Below are 20212 nucleotides of genomic sequence, written 5' to 3'. Positions count from 1 at the left end.
TTTATGTAATTTTTTGTAAATAAACTCAGCATTTAATGTAACAGACACATGCTACTGTATCTTGTCTCCTTGGTACTTAAGCTTTATTTTCTGAAAATATTTAGGATGTTCAACACTTGTAGACACAAACAGAGTAACCCTATACTTTCCTCTATGTGAGTACTGTGTATGTGTGTGTGTGTTATTACTATCAATACCAGAAAAACAGCTTATAAATCATACATACCACATTTTTACATTTATATATTTAGGTAAATAAAGAAAATACAGTTTGTACAGTATAAAAATCATTATGGAAATTCCCCATAAAACATGGAAAACCAACATTGTGTGTGTGCGTGTGTGTGTGGACCCCGAATGTAGCAGTGGCCACCCCAAAAATAAAACTCTAGTTCCGCCACTGCTGTATGCCAGATTACCAATCCAGCCCTGTGTGTGTGTGTGTGTGTGTGTGTGTGTGTGTGTGAGTGATTGAGGAAGATTTTATTCAAACATACACAGGTGTCTGTGAGAGTTTTATTTATTTACACACTTGTGTGTGTGAGAGTTTTATTTGTTTTCATAAGTGTATGTTTGGGTATATATACACACACACTTGTGTGTACATAAATACAACTCTTACACATACCCACGTGAGTGAATATAAATCTAAATCACACACACACACACACACACGCACATACACACACACACACACACACACACACACACACACACACACACACACACACACACACACACACACCTAGAAGGGCTTCACTTACATGAAACCTTAGATACTGAACACTGAAACATAAAGAACTTTTATAATCACCAAAGGACCATGTAACTCAAATTAAGAACCCTACATTATAAAAAGTGGTACTCTGTTTCAAAGAATGAGTCAACTGCTCACCCGTTTCTTAGATCCACTGATATGCAGAAGTGATTTTGCTTAGTTATTAAAAAACTGTATACACTAAGGGGTTTTGTATCCAGAATCTCTCGCATCAAAAGCAACAATAACATTAATCAATATAATTTAGAGTGAAGAATTTGAAACTCTTTCCTAATTTAATCCAAATGTTTTCATTACAATTTAAGTAAAAGGTAGAAGGTGTTTGTTTCCTGTGCAATTACTTTTAAACATAATTAGATAAAAGTTTAGCATGTTCTATAAATTGACCCCAAACCTATAGGACAAGAAAAAGGTAACTTCTCCAATATAATATTATATAGCCTACCAATAACACTAAACCAAATATTCCATGTAATTATGTATTTTCACAATTAAGTTGAATAATGCTATGCAAAATAATTACAGACAAATCATTATCCCTGTAAAATTTATTCATCTGAAAGAAAGAAAAATTAGCTATATGAATTACATATCATACAGGCATAATAATATATCTACGACATCACACGATTTTAGTGTTCCCCCACCTCCGAAATCCCAATTAAACCCATGCCTACTTCCCTAGTTTACAAATTATCATTCATTTCTATGAATCTCAGTGGCGGACTCTTCATCAGACGATTATTAAAGTAATTTTGTCTTTCTCCTCCAAGCACAGTCAATCGTATTTGCAATTGTTTTGTTTCGAGGCAGATCGTCCTGTCTGTCGACTATATGAATGTGCGTGCAAGCCTAACTCTAATAACAAGAAAAGGGTGGATTTAGGCGTGTCTACCTCCGAGGCCATGCCAGGTAAAAAAAAACAAAAAACATCCAATGGATGGGGAAACACGGAAGTTCATAAAACTGACAGAGAGCTTCCAAAATCGCGGATTGCGCTCCAGCTTCAGTGGAGATGAACTGAACACGATGGATTTTACGAGATGATGCTGAGGGCGTCTGGGTAAATGTTTTGTTTACTCTTGTCGTCTGATGATTGGCTTTTATTTTTATTTTTGTTGGGGGATGTATTTAATCTAAAGTAGACATCCAAACACAACACAACGATCGACAGACGTAATCAGAATAAAATGAGTGCTGCAGTTACAAACAGTGAGGGTCAAGTGCCCTCCATCCCTGCTGTTGAAACAAGCGATGGACTCGGTCTCAGTGTAAAGGATGTCAATCAAATAGTCATGGAATTCCTGATGTTCATGATGAGAGCGATTGTCCTGTGCTATCCCGTATACCTGACCGGATCACTTGGACTGAGCATTAGCTGGATTCTTCTGAGTATGCTGATGTGGACCATGTGGAAAAACAACCGCAAGTGGAAAGATCACAGGCTCGACACAGCCATCGACTTCTTGGAAAACGAGAAGACGGTGATCAACACTGAACTGAAGGCTATGAACATGCCAGCTTGGGTGGGTGGCCTTGAGATACTCTACACAAGACTTTACTACCAGTTAACCTTGATGCAAATAATACTAGTTTAAAGTATTAGTCCTCTATGTGCAAATTATTTGAATGAGATGACACCCTGAATAACAAATAAGTATGGTGTACAGTATTGTTTCTATGCATATTACGTTTTAAACCCTATCTTACAGTAATTGTGCAATACATACTGCATGGTGTCCAATTTAAAATACTGGATTGCAATGTGGCGAACTGTCAGAGGTGTGGTTTCTTGTTTTGTTGCTTTGGGAACATCACACAAAAACGTGTCAGCTTGAGTTTCTTAATTAAAATACCTACCTGCTTTTCATGCTTAAAAAAGATAAAATAATGTCTGGTTACACTTTACAAAAAGGTGCTATTTGTTGACATTAGTTAATGCATTAGATATTATAAACTTATAATGAATAATATATTTTTACAGCATTTATTAATCTTGGTTATTGTTAGTTTATAAAATTGTTCATCATGAGTTCAAGTTTGTAATGCATTAACTAATGTTACATTTTGTACAACTTTTAATTAAAAAAATAGCATGTATTGAAATGAACATTAACCAAGATTAAGAAATGCTGTAAAAGTTAGTTCATGTTAACTAATGTAGTTAACCAATGTTAACAAATGGAAGCTTATATAAAGTGTTACCAATTTTCATTTGAAACTAGAGACTGACACCTTTTAATGCAGAACTAGGGTTGAAACAAATATTTTAAATAGATCAATTTGGCCTATTTTGATATATTACAGTTACCCAGTTTTTATAGTTCCCAAGATCTCTAGTTTCCAAACTCTAAACTAACCTTAAAGGAATAGTTCACCCAAAAAGGAAAATTCTCTTATGATTTACTCACTCTCATGTCATCCCAGATGGGTATGACTTTTTTTTCTTCAGCAGAACACAAACAAATATTTGTTTATATTGAAGAATATTTAAGCTCTCTAGGTCCATACAATGCAAGCGAATTAGGTGATTTTTGTAGCTTCAAATATGTGGTACCCATTCACTTGCATAGTATGGACCTAGAGAACTTAAAAATTCTTCTAAGAATCTTTGTTTGTGTTCTGCAGAAGAAAGAAAATCATACACACCTGGGAAGGGTTGAGGGAGAGAATTTTCATTTTTGGGTGAACTCACTATTTCAGTGGCATAAAAAAACTTGGATTAAATGTAATCATAGGATTCGATTTTGATCTAGTATTTACATAATTAAATTCTAAAACGTTTTATGGACAGTTATGGGGAAGATGTATTAATTTGTCTAATCTGGTGAACAATCATTAACAGCTCATATGAAAGTTGTGCACTACCAAACTGGTGGACCATCATTTTGTTATGAATTGTCATAGATGTCCACGCTTCTTTGTCTTTGTCCTCTATAGATTCACATTGCTGATGTTGAGAAGGCTGCTTGGATCAACAAGGTAAGACTTCATCTAGGTTTTGCACCTCTAATGTAGTGGTAATTGTCTGTTTAATACATTTTTCTGTCTGAGAGAGTACAGGTTGGCTTATTTCAGGTTTTCTTTTTAACTGCAGATCTCTAAATGTGCTTGTTTGTTGTAGATTCTTCAGCAGGCATGGCCATTTTTTGGCATGTTCATGGAGAAGCTTCTAATTGAAAACATTCAGCCGTCCGTAAGATCGTCTAGTCCCCATCTCAAGACCTTCAGCTTTACTAAAGTCCACATCGGACAGAGGGTATAATTCCATAATTGTCTGAGAAACTGTGATCTTAACTGGGAGTAGACCATAATATACATCATAAAGAAGTTTATAACTGTACATTTGTGTTTCAGGCTCCAACTATCACAGGTGTACGGGTGTACACACATGAGCTGGACACAAGAGAGGTCATCATTGACCTCAACATTGTGTGAGCTTTGACAACAAATATTATTTAATTGAGAGATTATTTTGCTAACCTGTTTTTATGCCATCGTTAACCCATGGGGCTGTTTTTATATGCACATAATATCTTTTCCAAATAGACTAAAATTCGAGTTGCACTAATAAAGTTTATGCACAACAATTGCAATGCAGTTTACAGTTACAGTTACCATACTGAAGCAGACTGCTTGTCAACAACACAAACGTATCACTTATAAATATTTCACTGGATAGACACAACTGAAAACTTCTCAGGTCTTTTTATTAAATCAAGTTAGAACAATTTAAGTTTGATTTTGGGTATGTAATTCAGAATTCAACAGTAATAATTGGCTATGCCTTGGCAGAACATGTGCACTTAAATTCATCACAGATACAGTTGTTAAATTAAATGACTGTTTAAGCAGATGTTTATAGCTACAGTATTATATATTTCAGGATTTTTGCTTTTTGACTCATAAAGATAGGTTGTTTTATATGAAATGTGCCATTTACGTGGTGTTGTGTTGTGCCAATAATGAGTTGTGTAAGTGCATCTACACTTGAATGTTTTAGACTCTATTTTCCTTCTAGTTATGAGGCTGATGTGGACATTGATGCTGATGTTAAACCAGCCATCAAAGTAGGAGTCAAAGGGCTTCAGGTCAGTGAAACTTGAATTTCATCATAGTACATTGTGAAAGTTCACTTTAACAGAGATTAGATGTTTCACATAATTTCAGAGTAAATACACATTCATCTTGGAACGTTCTCACTGCACAGTCAATCATTAAAAAGATAAAAAATTGAGCAAGTATAAATCTATTTTTAATTTTAGCTTCAGGGGATGCTACGTGTCATCCTTGAGCCTCTGATTGGTCAGGCACCCCTTGTAGGTGGAGTCACCATGTTCTTTATTCGTCGACCCGTGAGTATGGAAACTGCATGCAATTAGCAACTTTAAAATAAAACATAAATGTGTCATGAGTTTATCTACAACTCTGTTGTGTGTAAAATTGAATTTTCAGACTCTGCAAATAAATTGGACTGGCATGACTAATGTTTTGGACAGTCCAGCACTAAGGTACATTCATAGATTCTGATCAAAGATTTTGATTATTTCTTATTATAGGTGCGTACAAATTTCCTTGAATTTTTGGTATTTATAAAAACATGTCAGAATAACAGTATTATGTATTTTTATTCTAAAAACACACGCTGTCCCAGAAGAATGAAAGTATTTTTTTATTAAAGTAATATTTAAGTCTTTATTTCAATTATAACCTAATCGCTGTTGTCTGTTGTGCTGTAAAATGTGCATTTGATTTATGGTAGTAAGACAGCAGTTAGCATCGTAACAAGCATTAGCGACTTGGTCAAATGAAAGCTACAGGTGCTAAACAAATAATAGAAACACCGATGTAATGATAAATGAACCTGTTTAGTGCCACCTTGCTTCAGGGCATTAAATGTTGTCATAAATGATGCCGTCGTGGATGAATAGGATTAGGCCGGATAATACTATTCCTTTTTGAAGGTTTCCTTCTGCCAGTGTGTTAAAACAAGTTAAAAGATTACTTGTTTTTGTGCTCCTAATACAATATGCTGTATGTTCCTTATTTGCCAGTTTTTGTCACATTGCATGATGTCTATCTCAAACTATTGGAACAACTTGCATAAAATTACTAAATCTGTTAAAATGACCCTCTGTTAATAATTAGTAGTAAAGATATACTGAAATACCCAGCCAGTCAGGACAGATTTGACTTGTTAGGCTCCTTCAATCACTGGCTTGCTGTAGCCAGTGAGAAAGACTGGCACAATTAGTTTGAATTAATATACTGTGACGTTCACAGAATGGGGGCAGCAGGGGCACAAGCCCCTTTCATTCACAAATCTAAAGGTGCCCTTTTGGGCATCCAGAAAAAGGGGAGACATTTTAAAAATTAAAAAGTCTACTCCATGTATTGTGTTGTAAGTTCATCGGAAGAATAATACTCGATTGCTCCTGCATTTTCTGCATTGCACATCTGCAGTGTAGAAAGATTTATTCATTATAATGTGAACAGTTGCGACACTTTCAGTGAATGTTGACATAAACTGAAGGCGCTGTCTGGTTCAGCCAAAGCCAGTTTTGTTTTGTTGAAACTAATAAGCCATTAGATCACTTTCAGAAAAAAATACTTAATAATTTTTTAGACATGTAGTTTACATGTAGACATATCCATGCAAAACCATGGTACCATCTTGACTCCATTATTGTACCATGGTTCTGCCATATTATTGCTTTTAGGTCCTGTATATTTATAGATATTAATGACAGAATACTGAAAATAACATTATATGAATATTAAAATAAATTAAGGGAAAGTAATATAAGAAGTGTCAGTTATATAAAGAGTGAGGGAGCAGAGATGAGACAAGAAAAACATAAGAGTAGTATAACAAAAATCAACACTGTGCCATTACCAGGGTAATAACATTGTACTGAATTATTGATCATGTTCATATTTCATGATACTGTCGTGGTACTCCAAGGTACTTTAATACCATGGTTTTCCTATGACACATGTCATAAACATGGGGTTATCACCATGTCTGAAAATAGATAAATAAACAAGTGTATTACCATGGAGCTTTTTGTGAGAAATATAACAGAATAGGCTATTATTTGTGATAAAGAAATGTTTTTACAATTATGTACAGTATACAAGAAAATGGTTAAATACTCAATAAGCAAAGAAATTTGTTAAGTATTTATAATTACTAGGCTACTCATAAAAACAATTAAATTAAAAGAAAAAAAAAATCTGTGCCCTTTTTTATCCTTCTGCCCCTGTCCCTGCTAAGGTCTGTGCACATCATTGTTCATCTAAATAAATTAAACTAAACCACAGAGTTTCTCGTAGTATAAACCCGAATCTCTGTTTACTCTCTAGTCATATGTCAGAATCTGCGATTGTGGACATCATCGCCTCTCTCATGGTTCTGCCCAATCGGATGTGCTTTCCATTGATTGAACAAGTCAAGGTCGACCAGATGAGGTTTCCACTGCCTCGAGTAAGACTTCAGATGAATGAGTCCCATTGCCTCAATCAAAGAGCTTCTTATGTGTTTCAGACAAGGCCTATATACTGTATGCTAAATGAATTGGAAAATAAGGAGTACAGTAGTCTTAGAGCATTTGATAAGCAGAAAATATATTAGTATGCTTGATGTGTTTTTCTTTTGGCAGTGCTGATATAATGTTCAATTCTCTAGTTTTGTTTTATTTACATAGATTTGTTTTTTAATTTCATCACCATGTGAATGAATAATTTCTTTCTTTATTGATGCCTTAAGGGCGTGGTACGGGTCCACATCTTGGAGGCCCGGGATCTTGTAGCAAAAGATGCGCACATGATGGGACTGGTGAAGGGCAAGTCAGATCCATATACTGTGCTGAGGGTCGGAAATAAGCAGTTCAAAACAAAGACTATAAAAGAAAACTTGAATCCACGCTGGAATGAAGTTTTTGAGGTAGCAGCTGATGTTTTGTCCATTAATACACCCCTATCCTTTTGTTTAGTACACCTGCTATTCTTGTCAAGCCAGAGGCGAGGCCACATAAGAGCCAGGGTGGCACTGGTACACCCAGATTGACAGTGGGTCCACCCAATATAAACTGCTGGAATGCAGGCTACTAATAGTTTGGAAATTGAAAGAAACTACATTTTGTCACACACTCATCATTATCAGTTTTTGAAAAAACGAATTATATTTTTCACATCGGAAAACTTTGACTTTAGCAAAAAATTGTCTCATAAAGGCTAAATAAAGTGGTGCACTTCATAATTTTTTTACAATGAAATTACATAGGCACAGAATAGACGTTGATCCACTACACTAAGGTCCACCCACTTTGAGATTTCTGGCCTCGCCACGGTGTCAGGACATAATCGATTTTGCTCATTTCAAATGAAAAATAGGAAATGCAAAAGCTCTCATTGCTGTACTTATATTTGAATTTCAATAGTTCGTCATTCATGAAGCTCCTGGGCAAGAGTTGGAAGTGGAACTTTTCGATGAAGACACGGATGCTGATGACTTTTTGGGCAGGTGATTATGCTCAAACATCATCATTATTTTACCTTTCATGCAGATTAGAGTGCAGAATATTATGAAAATGATTTCCTGTAAATCTGGTAAGCATTTGGAAAGTATGTAAATTAGTTTGAGGTGTTGGATTGTATGTCGCAGGTTCAATCTGGATTTTGGGGAGGTGAAGAAAGAAAGAGTGCTAGACAAGGTAAGCTTTAGAAAGGTCCTTTACAGAATCCATAGGCACAGTTTCCTGGATTAAATCGAAGTGCTCCACACCAAGGGTGGCACTACGGTGGGTTTACCGGGCTAAAGCCCCGAATATTTTAGGAAAAGCCCCAGCATTTTTATTACCTTGTACTAATCATCGCATTTTCATGCGCACAGTAAAATAAAATCCAGAACCTGAATTCTGCTGTCCATTTATGCTCATTCACTCCTGACAAGAACCGCCCACTCAGACAAGGAGGCTACTGACTGACATGTTAACTGTCCAATCATCGATAAGAAGTTACTTACGATCTAGCCAATGAGATTAAAACTTTTGGATGTAATTACTTCGACTGCTTTAGACAGACGGTTTATAGGTGTGCACTTATCTCGGTAAGGAGATTTATTAGAATATCGCAATGGACATTTCAGAATTCTTTAAGATAAAAGAAGTAAAACCGCCTCAGCTGGCATCAGCACTTCAACAGCAAGATGTGGCTGCTTGAGGTATGTGTAAGACCTATATAACTTATTCTTTGCTTTATCAATGTAAATCAACAATTACAGTCTTACAACTTAGTTGTCTAATATTTTGGTCTTAACTTTTTCAGTCAGTTGCATAAAAACTTACATTGAACTTATTTAAGACCAAAATATAAGCCTGCCGACACCTAGGCTAACTTTTGGTTCCATTCTATGTTGTCATGAAAAATAACTGTCAGCTGTGCTCGTGGGCGCTTCAGTTAAGGGCTCAAAGGGGCTCGAGTTGAGACTTTGTAGAAAACTTCGACTTCTGGTAACACAGTTTCTTGTGTTTTATATATTATTTGGGTTAAAATCACTAAATGTGTTCATTAGAATAGATTTTAAGCATTGTATTTTTATAATATGCAAACATTTTCAGCATGTTGAGTGCCCACTGTCGGCCATTTTCTATGTTGTTCAGTGTTGTACTTTTCCTGCAAAAAATTTGTATTAGACTGTCTTATAAAGACAGCTGTGAGCTTGTTTTATGCAACAGGCTTTCTCTGGGATCTTAAGTTAGTCAGACTAATTGTTAGACGCAAGCATTCAATGTCTATGTTTATGCAGCCGGCCCCTGGGTGCATAATGTGCAAGACTTTTCTCAGTGCTAATTTATAATTGCCTTCAACAAGTGTGTGCATGTGTGTTTTGTGTTATATACCTTTGTGTTTGTGTGTAATAAGAATAGATGATAAAAATGTAATATGTGCTTGACGAATGAGTAAAGAATCTTTATGTATTATAGATAATCTTTATTTATGTATTTATTCTCACAAAAATAGCTTAAAATATTCAGTGGTTGGAAAGAAATTGGGATTCTCTGTCAACATATTATGAAACAGTAAGAAAATCTTGGAATGTCTGGTATTCTCACTTTATGGTCATACATTTTTGTTGATGAATATGATAAAATGTTCTGTAGGCAGGTTCCTCTAATTAGACAAGGAATAACAGCTTGGTGTCATTGCTCTGGATTTGTAGGTTTTAAACATATAGCCAATGTGTACAATGAGTTTGATTACAAATGATAATAGCATTGGATGATTGTCTGTAGTGGTGGAATAAAGCAATTGGTAGATCTGAAAAGTTTTCAGTCCATCTCATTTTATGCTCTGAAATGAATTTAATTATTTTTCTTTTGTATTTTTTAACAAACAATATTGAAAATGTTTTACTCTTTGCCAATGTAACTTTTAAACAGATTTAAAATTGTATCCCATGTATTATGATGCATACATTGTTGTCTCTGATATCTCATTTGAGTGGAGTGAGAACATAAAATTTGGGTGAATTCCCTGAAGTATTAAAGGGTTATTCCGGTATATTCCGGGTTCAATACAAGTTAAGCGCTATCGACGGCATTTTTTTGATTGGCACAAAAAGATAATTTGAACTCATCCTTCCTTTTCTACAATTTTTTTATGAAATAAATAAATTAAGTGGGGCCAATCTTTGGAGGCTTTAAAGGAAGAAATGTGTAGCTTCTAATTGGCCTCATTTACTCCCATTGTAAGCGCCTCACTGTAGGAAGGACAAGTATAGATGAATTTCTGTGGCAATCAACATTGTTACAAATGCTGTCAATTGAGCTTAACTTGTATTGAACCCAGAATATTCCTTTAACAAAACAGTACCATGGTTATATCAAGTTATTCATTGAAGTTCCTGGGAATATCATGTAAATACCATGGTATTATCATCTAATACTATCACTTTAACATTGTACCACCAGAGTACTTTTTGTAAGGGAAGCAAAGCACACATGTGATTAGGAATGCTGAAGAAAAACAACATTTATACAGTCAGAATGTCTGTGTGGTGTGCAAACAGACAGTGGGCAAATCCATTTTTGCCATTTGTTTTTTAAGTCAGGGATTAAATACTCATTTAACTTCTTTAGACTTGTCTGTGTTTTTAGTTTTGTTGTTCAAGTGAACACACCAGCATTGTCTTTAATTCACAGTGGTTCACTCTGGAGGACATTCAGAGTGGTGAGATACATATGAAGTTACAGTGGTTTTCTCTGCAAACAAACCAAGCACTAATGAAGGAGGTAAGCTTGTATTTTCTATTCATTGGCTAAGAATAGTGTACTTTTTTTTTTTACCAATTTGTATCCTCTGTCATGCTAGATATATTTTTTTCTTTTTTGGTGATCAAATATTTATCAGGTTTTTGTAAAAAGTGAATCATAACCCAAACACAATTCTCCATCATCATCATCATCATCATCATCATCATCATAACAATTATATTCACTAATAATAATCAGGGAGAACATTGTTTATAATAATAACTTTCTGCAATCTTGCTGCATTTAAAGGGATAGTTCACCCAAAAATGAAAATTATCTCATTTACTTACACTCATGCCATCCCAGGTGTGTATGTCTTTCTTCTGCTGAACACAAACAAAGATTTTTAGAAGAACATTTTAGCTCTAGGTCCTCACAATGCAAGTGAATGGGTACCAAACTTTTGAAGCTCCTAAAGCACATTAAGTTATTAATTATAAATGTGTCTTCAAAAGCTGTATGATAAGTATGGATGAGAAACGGATAATAATTTTTTATTTTTTTACAATCAATCTCCACTTTCACTTTCACATTCTTTTTTTCCCCTTTTTTGTCGATTTGCATTCTTCGTGCACATCGCAACTTTCTGGGCAGGGAGGTACATTTATAGTCAAAAAAGGACTTAAATATTGATCTGTTGCCTTTTGGGATGGCATGAGTGTGAGTAAATGATTAGAGAATTTTAGAGGATTGGGCTAAAATTCTAGCAACTTATGTGAGAAGCTTGTGGAAGGCTACAAAACGTTTAACCTAAGTTAAACAATTTAAAGGCAATGCTACCAAATACTAACAAATTGTATGTAAACTTCTGACGCACTGAAAATGTGATGAAAGAAATAAGACATTTCAGGAATTGTGAAAAACTGAGTTTTAATGTATTTGGCCAATGTGTATGTAAACTTCTGACTTCAACTGTACTTTCCCAGACAGGTGTTAAGTGCTGGATTATCGAACAAAATTATTGTCATGTAAACCTGAAGATCTTAATTACAAAACAGCCAGGCTCAGCTACTAGATTTAGAATGCTTTACGTTGTTCATTATTTCCTTTTTAGACCACTGATGGCCTCGCTTGTGCCATGCTGGCAGTATACCTTGACAGTGCCTCCAATTTGCCTGTGAGTATACATACACAATGTGGTAATCTCTTACAGACTGTCAGCATTTCATACCACAACATGGCTCAACAAATTTCATTTTAACCATTTTCTTTGCAGAAAGACCAAAGAGAATTCACCCAAAATGATAAGCATGGAAAACCAGTCAAAGAATCTCGGGTAGGAAATCACCTCAACTGATCTTTGTACACTGTGTAGAAGTTGTGTGATGGTTCTGGTACAGAGTGCTCATGAATGCTATTGTTGTGAAGTTTGCTCTACATAGTCCCGACGCAATAGGATACTAACAACAATCAATTTTGTCCACACTTAATGTGAAACTGCTGGGCAAAGAGGCACAATCACAGCCAATCAGAACATATTTGATGTTTAAATTGCAATTATGAGGAGTTGGATTTTGGACCAGATAAACTTCGTAGTGGACGGGGCTATGAGGCATGACGCCGCAGAAATAGAAACAACAAAATTTCCTGTCACCCGTCACAGCTGATTAAGAGAAAAACTCTTAATTAAAATGGAAGATTAACCGCCGTGTTTACAGTTTGGGGAATCAACCTACAAAAGGCTTAAGTATAGTTGTTTCAGCATATTAAGCTGGGGTTGGAGAAAATAGTTTTCACATTTTCACATTAAAGAAATAAAAATGATCTTATCATTTACTCACCCTCATGCCAACACAGATGTGTATGTCTTTCTTCTGCAAAACACAAACAAATATTTTTAGAATAATTTCTCAGTATAAAAGTAATTTATTCGGTTTTGGGTGTGAACAGACTACAATGTAACACCTTTTTCACTTATCTGAACTATTCCTTTAGGTCAAATAGGACTTATGCATATCCTGATAGGCTACTATGAAATTCTCACAATCCCTTGAGAAAAGCAAGATTTTCCTTTCTTTATCTGCTGTTGAGTCCAAAGCATTGCCCAATCCTCACTGGAGACTTAATATAGAGCTAGATATAATAATTTCCTTTTGTGATTTCTTATCTGATGTTTTTGGAATGCAGACTTTGCCAACTTGTTTGGAAAATGGAGCATACCAAAGATTACATCTTAACTGTAAACCTAATAATGTCAAGGCACAGGTTTTAGTTTCTACTTCTCAATCATTTTAATGACCTGTTCAGCTGGTTTCCAAGGACTCAACTATGAAAATGAACAAGTTAACCACATATACATCATGCAAATTAAAAGGTGAAACATCCAAGACTTTTTCATAGACTAATGGTTTCATAATCATGGGTGTGCCCCATTGTGAATGGCTCACAAACTTATTATTCAAAGATCCAGAGGTTTATTAGATAAATATATGAATTAATTCTTCAGTTGAAAGTAAAAGCATTTCTGCAACTGCCAGAGTTGCCCTTGGCACAAAATGTTTTTAGGCTGGCACCACAATCACCTCTTAAAGGTATAGTTCATACAAAAATTAAAATTCTCTCATCATTTACTCACCCTCATGCCATACTAGTCTTTCTTTTGTCTGCAGAACTTAGATGAATTTTAGATGAATATTTCCGCTCTCTTGATGCTTTCAATCAGATCAATATTTAAGTCTTTTTTTTTTACTATAAATCTGTACCTTTGACCTGTCCCAAAGTGTAAGTGACTGAATATGAAAGTGTAAGTGTAGATTTACATTAAAAAGGACATCAATATTGATCTTTTTCTCACCCACACATATCATATCGCTTCAGAAGACATGGATTTAACCACTGGTGTCTTATGGATTACTTTTACCATACTACTATTTCCTTTATGTCCTTTTTGGACCTTCACATTTCTGGCCACCTTTCACTTGCATTATATGGACCTACAGAGCTGAAATATTCTTCTAAAAATCTTAATTTGAGTTCAAATGAAGAAAAAAAAGTCATTTACATCAGGGATGGCATGAGGGTGAGTAAATGATGAGAGAATGTTAATTTTTGGGTGAATTATCCATTTAACACTAGCCAGCGCTACAGTGAACTTCTTTATCTCTCTCTTTTGCAAGCTCCAAACCTTAACTGCATTGACATTACATATTTAGGGTGAATAAATAGAGACTTTATTTGTCCCATGACTGAAGCAAGTAATATTTGCTAAGCAACTTTACTGAATGCAGCATAACCATAAAGTGTGCCATCATTGTTCAGTAGGGTTCCCCTGGAGCAATCTGGGGTGGTGCTGTAATCAAAGGTTTCCATCAGTTTTGGAAAACTTAGAAATATCAGGGAATTTCAAAATGCATTGTGCTTTCCAGGCATGGAGAGTAATGGAAATTAAAACAATCTTATAAGTCACAGAAATTTAGTGAAACTGTAGTGCAAAAGCTAGAAGTTTTTCTAGTTATACTTTGTCATGAAATATTTCATCAGCTAGATATTGCTCTTTGATAGTGTCATCAGTCTGTCCTTTGGAGAGTAACTGCCAGAAATTCACCAGACAGCAAATATTATAAACTATTAACAGTTTCCTGTTGGACACAAAGTGGTCCAGTAGGATAGGAAAGGAGAATAGGGGAAGACTGGATTGTCTATTGAGGTGCATTCTTATCTGGATGTTTATTTATTTCTGGGGAAATGTGCCCCAGAAATTTCTTTAAAATGATTTGTAAAACCCTTATCCAGTAATCACTTTTAAATTATTTTTAAGAAGAACAATCTGTTTCAGAATATGTCTAGAGGCTTACAATGACCTTTTAAATTGCAGCTCACCAGAAAAACTAACGACCCCAACTCATATGTGGAGTTTTCCATAGATCGACAAAGTCAAAAAAGCAAGGTATATAGTTCCTTTGGAATCTAACTTTAATGTCAAAATCCTGTTTTCCCTTTTCTTAAAAATGTGGATCAAATATTTAATAGGTGGAGTGTTTTCATAAGTGTTTTATATTTTTTTGACAGGTTGTTTTTGCCTCAAAAGACCCTGTTTATGAAGAATGCTTCACATTCTTTGTACACAGTGTGAATAGCCAGGTGTTGAATGTTGAGGTAAGAAGAACAGTCTTTAAATCTTAACAGGTACAGTATGTGTAACCACAGTCCCGATATGTCACTTGGTGGCCATATTTGTGACATCTATATTTAGTCATGCAAGTACAGCTGCCATTTACTTGAATCTACTTGTTCTTCAATACAAAGAGTTTGAAAAGACAAACAGTGTGAATATATTAGACTGAAGATGCGAACGATTGAATAACATTGAATCGTGGGCTGGTTTATGATCTAATGAGTTTCTACCTAATACTATGAGACTCAAGATTAATTTCTCTTTCTTCTACAATTACCGAATTACCTCAGGTGAAAGAAAACGATAAGAAAGGCTCACTGGGCTTGCTCAGATTGCCTCTGGTACGACTGCTCAATGTATCCGACATGACCATGGACCAGCGCTTCCAGCTTGAACGCTCAGGAGCCAATAGCCAAATCAAGATGAAAGCTGTTCTCAGGGTAAGTGAACTAATTAACAGTGAAGGGAACTTTAAACAGCTGACTTTTAAAAAACTATGTTGGTCTATGCTTTGTATGAAAACACAAATTACTATAATTAATCATAGTCATAATAGTCATAACTGTAATATTTTTTATTTTGTTGCTGTTTCTGTGAAAAGAACAATTCTGTGCAAAGGCAAACACATATTTTGTCAAAACTGAGATAAACTAAATCAGGTCCCTTAGACCTGTGGTTCTCAAAATGTGGCAAAGACCGCCCTATTCTCAAATATCATTCATCACCCATAAAAACAAAAAACGTGACAATACTTGCAAGAACCAATGTGGGCAATTTTCTTTCCTCTGTGTTTTTGGAATGCCCAATTCCCAATGCGCTCTAGGTCCTCGTGGTGTCATAGTGACTCGCCTCTATCCGGGTGCCGGAAGACGAATCTCAGTTGCCGCTGTGTCTGAGACGTCAATTCATGTATCTTATCAAGTGGCTTGTTGAGCGCGTCACTGCAGAGACCTAGCGTGTGTGGAGGCTTCACGCTATTCTCCACGGCATCCACGCACAGCTCACTACATGCCCCACCGAGAGCAAGAACCACATTATAGGGAACATTAGGAGGTTACCCCATGTGACTCTACCCTCCCTAGCAACCGGGCCAATTTGGTTGCTTGTAGACCTGGCTGGAGTCACTCAGCATGCCCTGGATTCGAACTTGTGACTCCAGGGGTGGTAGTCAGCATATTTACTCGCTGAGCTACCCAGGCCCCCCGTTAAGGCTTTTTAATACTATGCCTGGCACTGCAGCATGTCCTGTGTGTACAGCTCTCAAAAAATTGAGAAATGCTCAACTTAATGCAAATGAGAAGCGGAAATCACTCAGTTTTGTCAAAGTTACTGTTTTGCTATAGTGAGGCAGATTATATTTGTATATTTGTAAACAATGGCTAAACACCCGTTGCATCCAAACTAGATTCTTACACTGGAGAAACCAGAACCAAAGGTTGTCACCCCGCCACCGAATTCTCAGGCAAACACCTCAGCTTCCCAAATTGATCCTCAGCCACCAACTCCAACTCCAACTCCAGCTCCAGTTGCAAGTCCAGCAACAGCTCAGACCTTACAGTTGGACCAGAAGGAAAACATGCCCATTTCATCTGTCCAACTTTCAAGAACACAGACTGTACCAGTCAAAATGACAGGTTCAGCCAGCTCAACTAACGGACTCCAAGCAGATTACCCACCCTACCGCCGAAGTTCTTTCATGGCCACAGAGGGGCGATATTTCTCACCCTCCATCCCTAGTCAAATGCGTCGCTATGATTCCCACAGCCTCTTGTCAGAGAACTCAATTGCATCTTCTCGCTTTGATCTAGCGGACAGTGTCCCTTATCCAGAGTGAGTACAATCTGCTACTGCTTGAAACCTGTGCTTTAAAGCCTCACTGACAGATTCAATGTTGTTTTGTCCTACTAAAATTTACAAATACTTTGTATTGCAATATCTCTTGGGGTTGAACCAGTGCAGTGGCCCTAAAACGTTTTTAGACACTTAAGCATCACTTAATGGAATAGTTCACCAAGAAAATGTAATTCTCTCATTATTTACTCACAGTCATGCCATCCAAGGTGTGTATGACTTTCTTTCTTCTGCATCTTTCTTCAGATTTTTAGAAGAATATTTCAGCTCTGTTGGTTCTCACAATGCTGATTGTCACAAAGTGAATGGTGACCAGAACTTTGAAGGTCCAAAAGGGACATAAAGGCAGCATCAAAGTCATACATAGGACTCCAGTGGTTAAATCAATGTGTTCAGAAGCAAAATGAAAGGTGTGACAGAGAAAGAGATCAATATTTAAGTTCTTGTTTTATAAAAATCTCCACCTTTGACTAGCCCCAACCAGTAGTTGGCTGAATCTGAAATTGAAAGTCACTTCCAAACCAGAATTTTGAAGTGAAAGTAAAAGTGTATATTTACAGTAAAAATGAGTTAATATTGATATGTTTGATTTAAACAAGTCTTGAAGTCTTATGGATTACTTTTATGCTGCCTTTATGTCCTTTTTGGACTTTCTGAGTTCTGGTCACCATTCACTTGCATTGTGAGAACCAACAGAGCTGAAATAGTCTTCAAAAATCTTAATTTGTGTTGTTCAGAAGATAGAAAACCATACACATCTGAGATGGCATGAGGATGATGAGAGAATTTTTATTTTAAATTCTGTTCCTTTAATAAAGTTTGGATGCATTTGCATTAAATAACAAAAAAAGCATGTAGCATGTATTTGACCACACTTTTCACACTTTGACCACATGCTTTTGATCACACAAGTACAACCACACTTTCAAGCAAAACCTTTCACAAAAAGAGGTTTGTAAAAGTCCTTGCAAAAAATGGCTCAATGAAGTTAAAGCTAATTGCAGATGCTACTTGGTTTGATTTTTTATTTCCAATTGCAATGACATACAGACATTTAAAGTGAGACTTCTATCCAAATACTTTTGTGTCCAAATACTTTTTGAGGCTATTAATTGTTTAAATAGGCTAATATGATTTAAACCAATGTGTTATATAAAATGTTTATTGTAGGGCCATACTGAATCATCAAGGCAGCTTTGGGCAGATTGAGCTGACGTTGCGTTATGCCACCTTAAGGAGACGACTCACTGTGATGGTCAACAGCTGCAGGTGATACAGCTTATTCCTCTTTTCTTAACCCTGTAGCTGTTCTTAACACCACAGCTTAATTATTATTATTTTTTTTAAATATGATCCCCTTCATGGCTTCTTCTTGGCTCCCTACAGGGGCCTGTTCTCCTGTAGCGAGAGCGGCTCTGATACTTACGTCCGCATATATCTGTTACCTGATCAAACATGGAAACACCGCAAATGCACTAAAGTTAAAAAGAAGACGGTTAACCCTGACTTCTATGAGATGTAAGAGTGTTTTTCACCTATTATTAACCAAGTACTGTCATCTCTTGAAATGCTGAAAGGTTTTAACATTCTGTACCTATTCATCTTAGATTTGAGTTTTCTGTGTCAATGGAGGAAGCAAGGACCAGAAAGTTGGACATTGCAGTAAAAAACAATAAAATGCATAACAAAAGAGAGCGAAAGGAGATCGGAATGGTAAGTAAATGGGAAACACGGTGTGACATGAACACATGAGTGAGATTAAATATAGACTATAAATGCCCTCCACAAAGTCCAACATGTGTTCATTGTTCAACCTTAAAACATGTTCTAAAACACATTTTCTAATTTGCCTAATTATGTAAAATATTTCCCTTTCAAAGGTTCTGATTGATCTGTCTGAAATAGATCTGCCTAAGCCCTCCACAGAATGGTAAGAAAAGCAATAAGTTTACATCCTCAAATAAGGTCAACTTTATATTTTCTTAAGTTTTATTTCTTGTAATTTTTCTAAACAAAAAGGAGAATAAGCATGTAGTGTGTGGTCATCTAAAGAAATTGAATGAGAGAATTTGTTTGGTATTGGCTTAAGTTACATTTCATTGCTGAAAACACATACTGTACATTACTGACTCTCATGGATCCTCAAGTAATTGTGCAGATGCTTTATGTATAACTTTTTTTCTTTCTGATAAACACAGGTATGAACTCACTCTCCCTGGGCTAAAGAAGACAAACTAGAATCATTTTACTGAAGAAACTTTTCTGAATAACATACAAATATGTGTTTGGAATGCTTGCATAAAGTATTGTTTGGTTGCTGTAATGTATTCAGGACTTCGAAGATCTACATTTTCATTCTACTTTTTAATATGTCTACTTTATATTGTGGTCTAGAACATATTTTTTCAAAACAAGCAGATACCAGAAACATGTAACTGGATTATTTTATTTTTACATTTGTAAATAACATGAAGAACATAGTTCAGAGCTTACTGATCTCATTGAAGCTTACTTGGAAAGTAGCAATAACAATAATTGTAATTATTAAACACTTCTTAAATCAGGTCTTGTCATGAAAGTGTATTGCAATGTTATTGGTGCTCTATTCATGTTTTAAAACGGTTTAACTTAAAATCTAAATACTGAATAATTATAAAGTTATTACTGTTATCAGCATGCACCAACCTTCATTCCATTTTAGAAACATAGTCCTTTCCTTGTCTGGATACCAAAGGTATTTATTTAAAAGTTTAATGTAGAGGATGTACAGTATATCCTGTAAGGGCAAAACTTGCATTTTAAGTTCAGAAGTTCTTTATTTGAAGAGCAGTATGTTTAGATTTGCTTGCACCTTGTCTTGTTTATTTAATGACCAGATCACCTGAATTAACAAGAAGACTTGTAAAATTTTTATAAATTTACTGCTAAATATTTTACAGTAGATATTCAGTAAATTAGAACACTACTTGTCTGTAACTTCCTACATTCCTTTATTGATTCATTCATTTATATATTCTAAGACACATGCATTAAAGCACTTTCATATAAAAATTGTACAATAAGATACTATGGCTACAGTGTCTTTACAATTTTCAACCTAATTTATTGCACGTGTTCAAGCCCTCAGCTTTACAGTATGATTAACATGATTAA

At 35.6% G+C, this 20212-nt stretch overlaps 1 protein-coding gene across 1 annotated transcript; it reads left to right on the top strand.

The window, feature by feature from the left end:
• Positions 1-1729: 1729 nt before the first annotated feature.
• Positions 1730-20117, top strand: esyt3 (extended synaptotagmin-like protein 3). Its single transcript, XM_052148965.1, has 23 exons — positions 1730-2304; positions 3719-3760; positions 3903-4037; positions 4136-4212; positions 4800-4869; positions 5044-5133; positions 5234-5289; positions 7145-7265; positions 7548-7724; positions 8221-8303; positions 8445-8493; positions 10984-11073; positions 12149-12211; positions 12311-12370; positions 14909-14980; positions 15103-15189; positions 15499-15648; positions 16614-17038; positions 18230-18328; positions 18446-18577; positions 18667-18772; positions 18940-18989; positions 19258-20117. Exons 1-23 carry the CDS (start codon positions 1969-1971, stop codon positions 19295-19297), a joined length of 2610 nt encoding a protein of 869 aa, XP_052004925.1. The 5' UTR covers positions 1730-1968; the 3' UTR covers positions 19298-20117.
• Positions 20118-20212: the final 95 nt, after the last annotated feature.

Source organism: Xyrauchen texanus, chromosome 18 (assembly GCF_025860055.1).
Source record: "Xyrauchen texanus isolate HMW12.3.18 chromosome 18, RBS_HiC_50CHRs, whole genome shotgun sequence".
Classification (NCBI taxonomy): domain Eukaryota; kingdom Metazoa; phylum Chordata; class Actinopteri; order Cypriniformes; family Catostomidae; genus Xyrauchen; species Xyrauchen texanus.
Note: the sequence above shows the minus strand (reverse complement) of the source record. Positions and strands in the feature narration are given on the sequence as shown.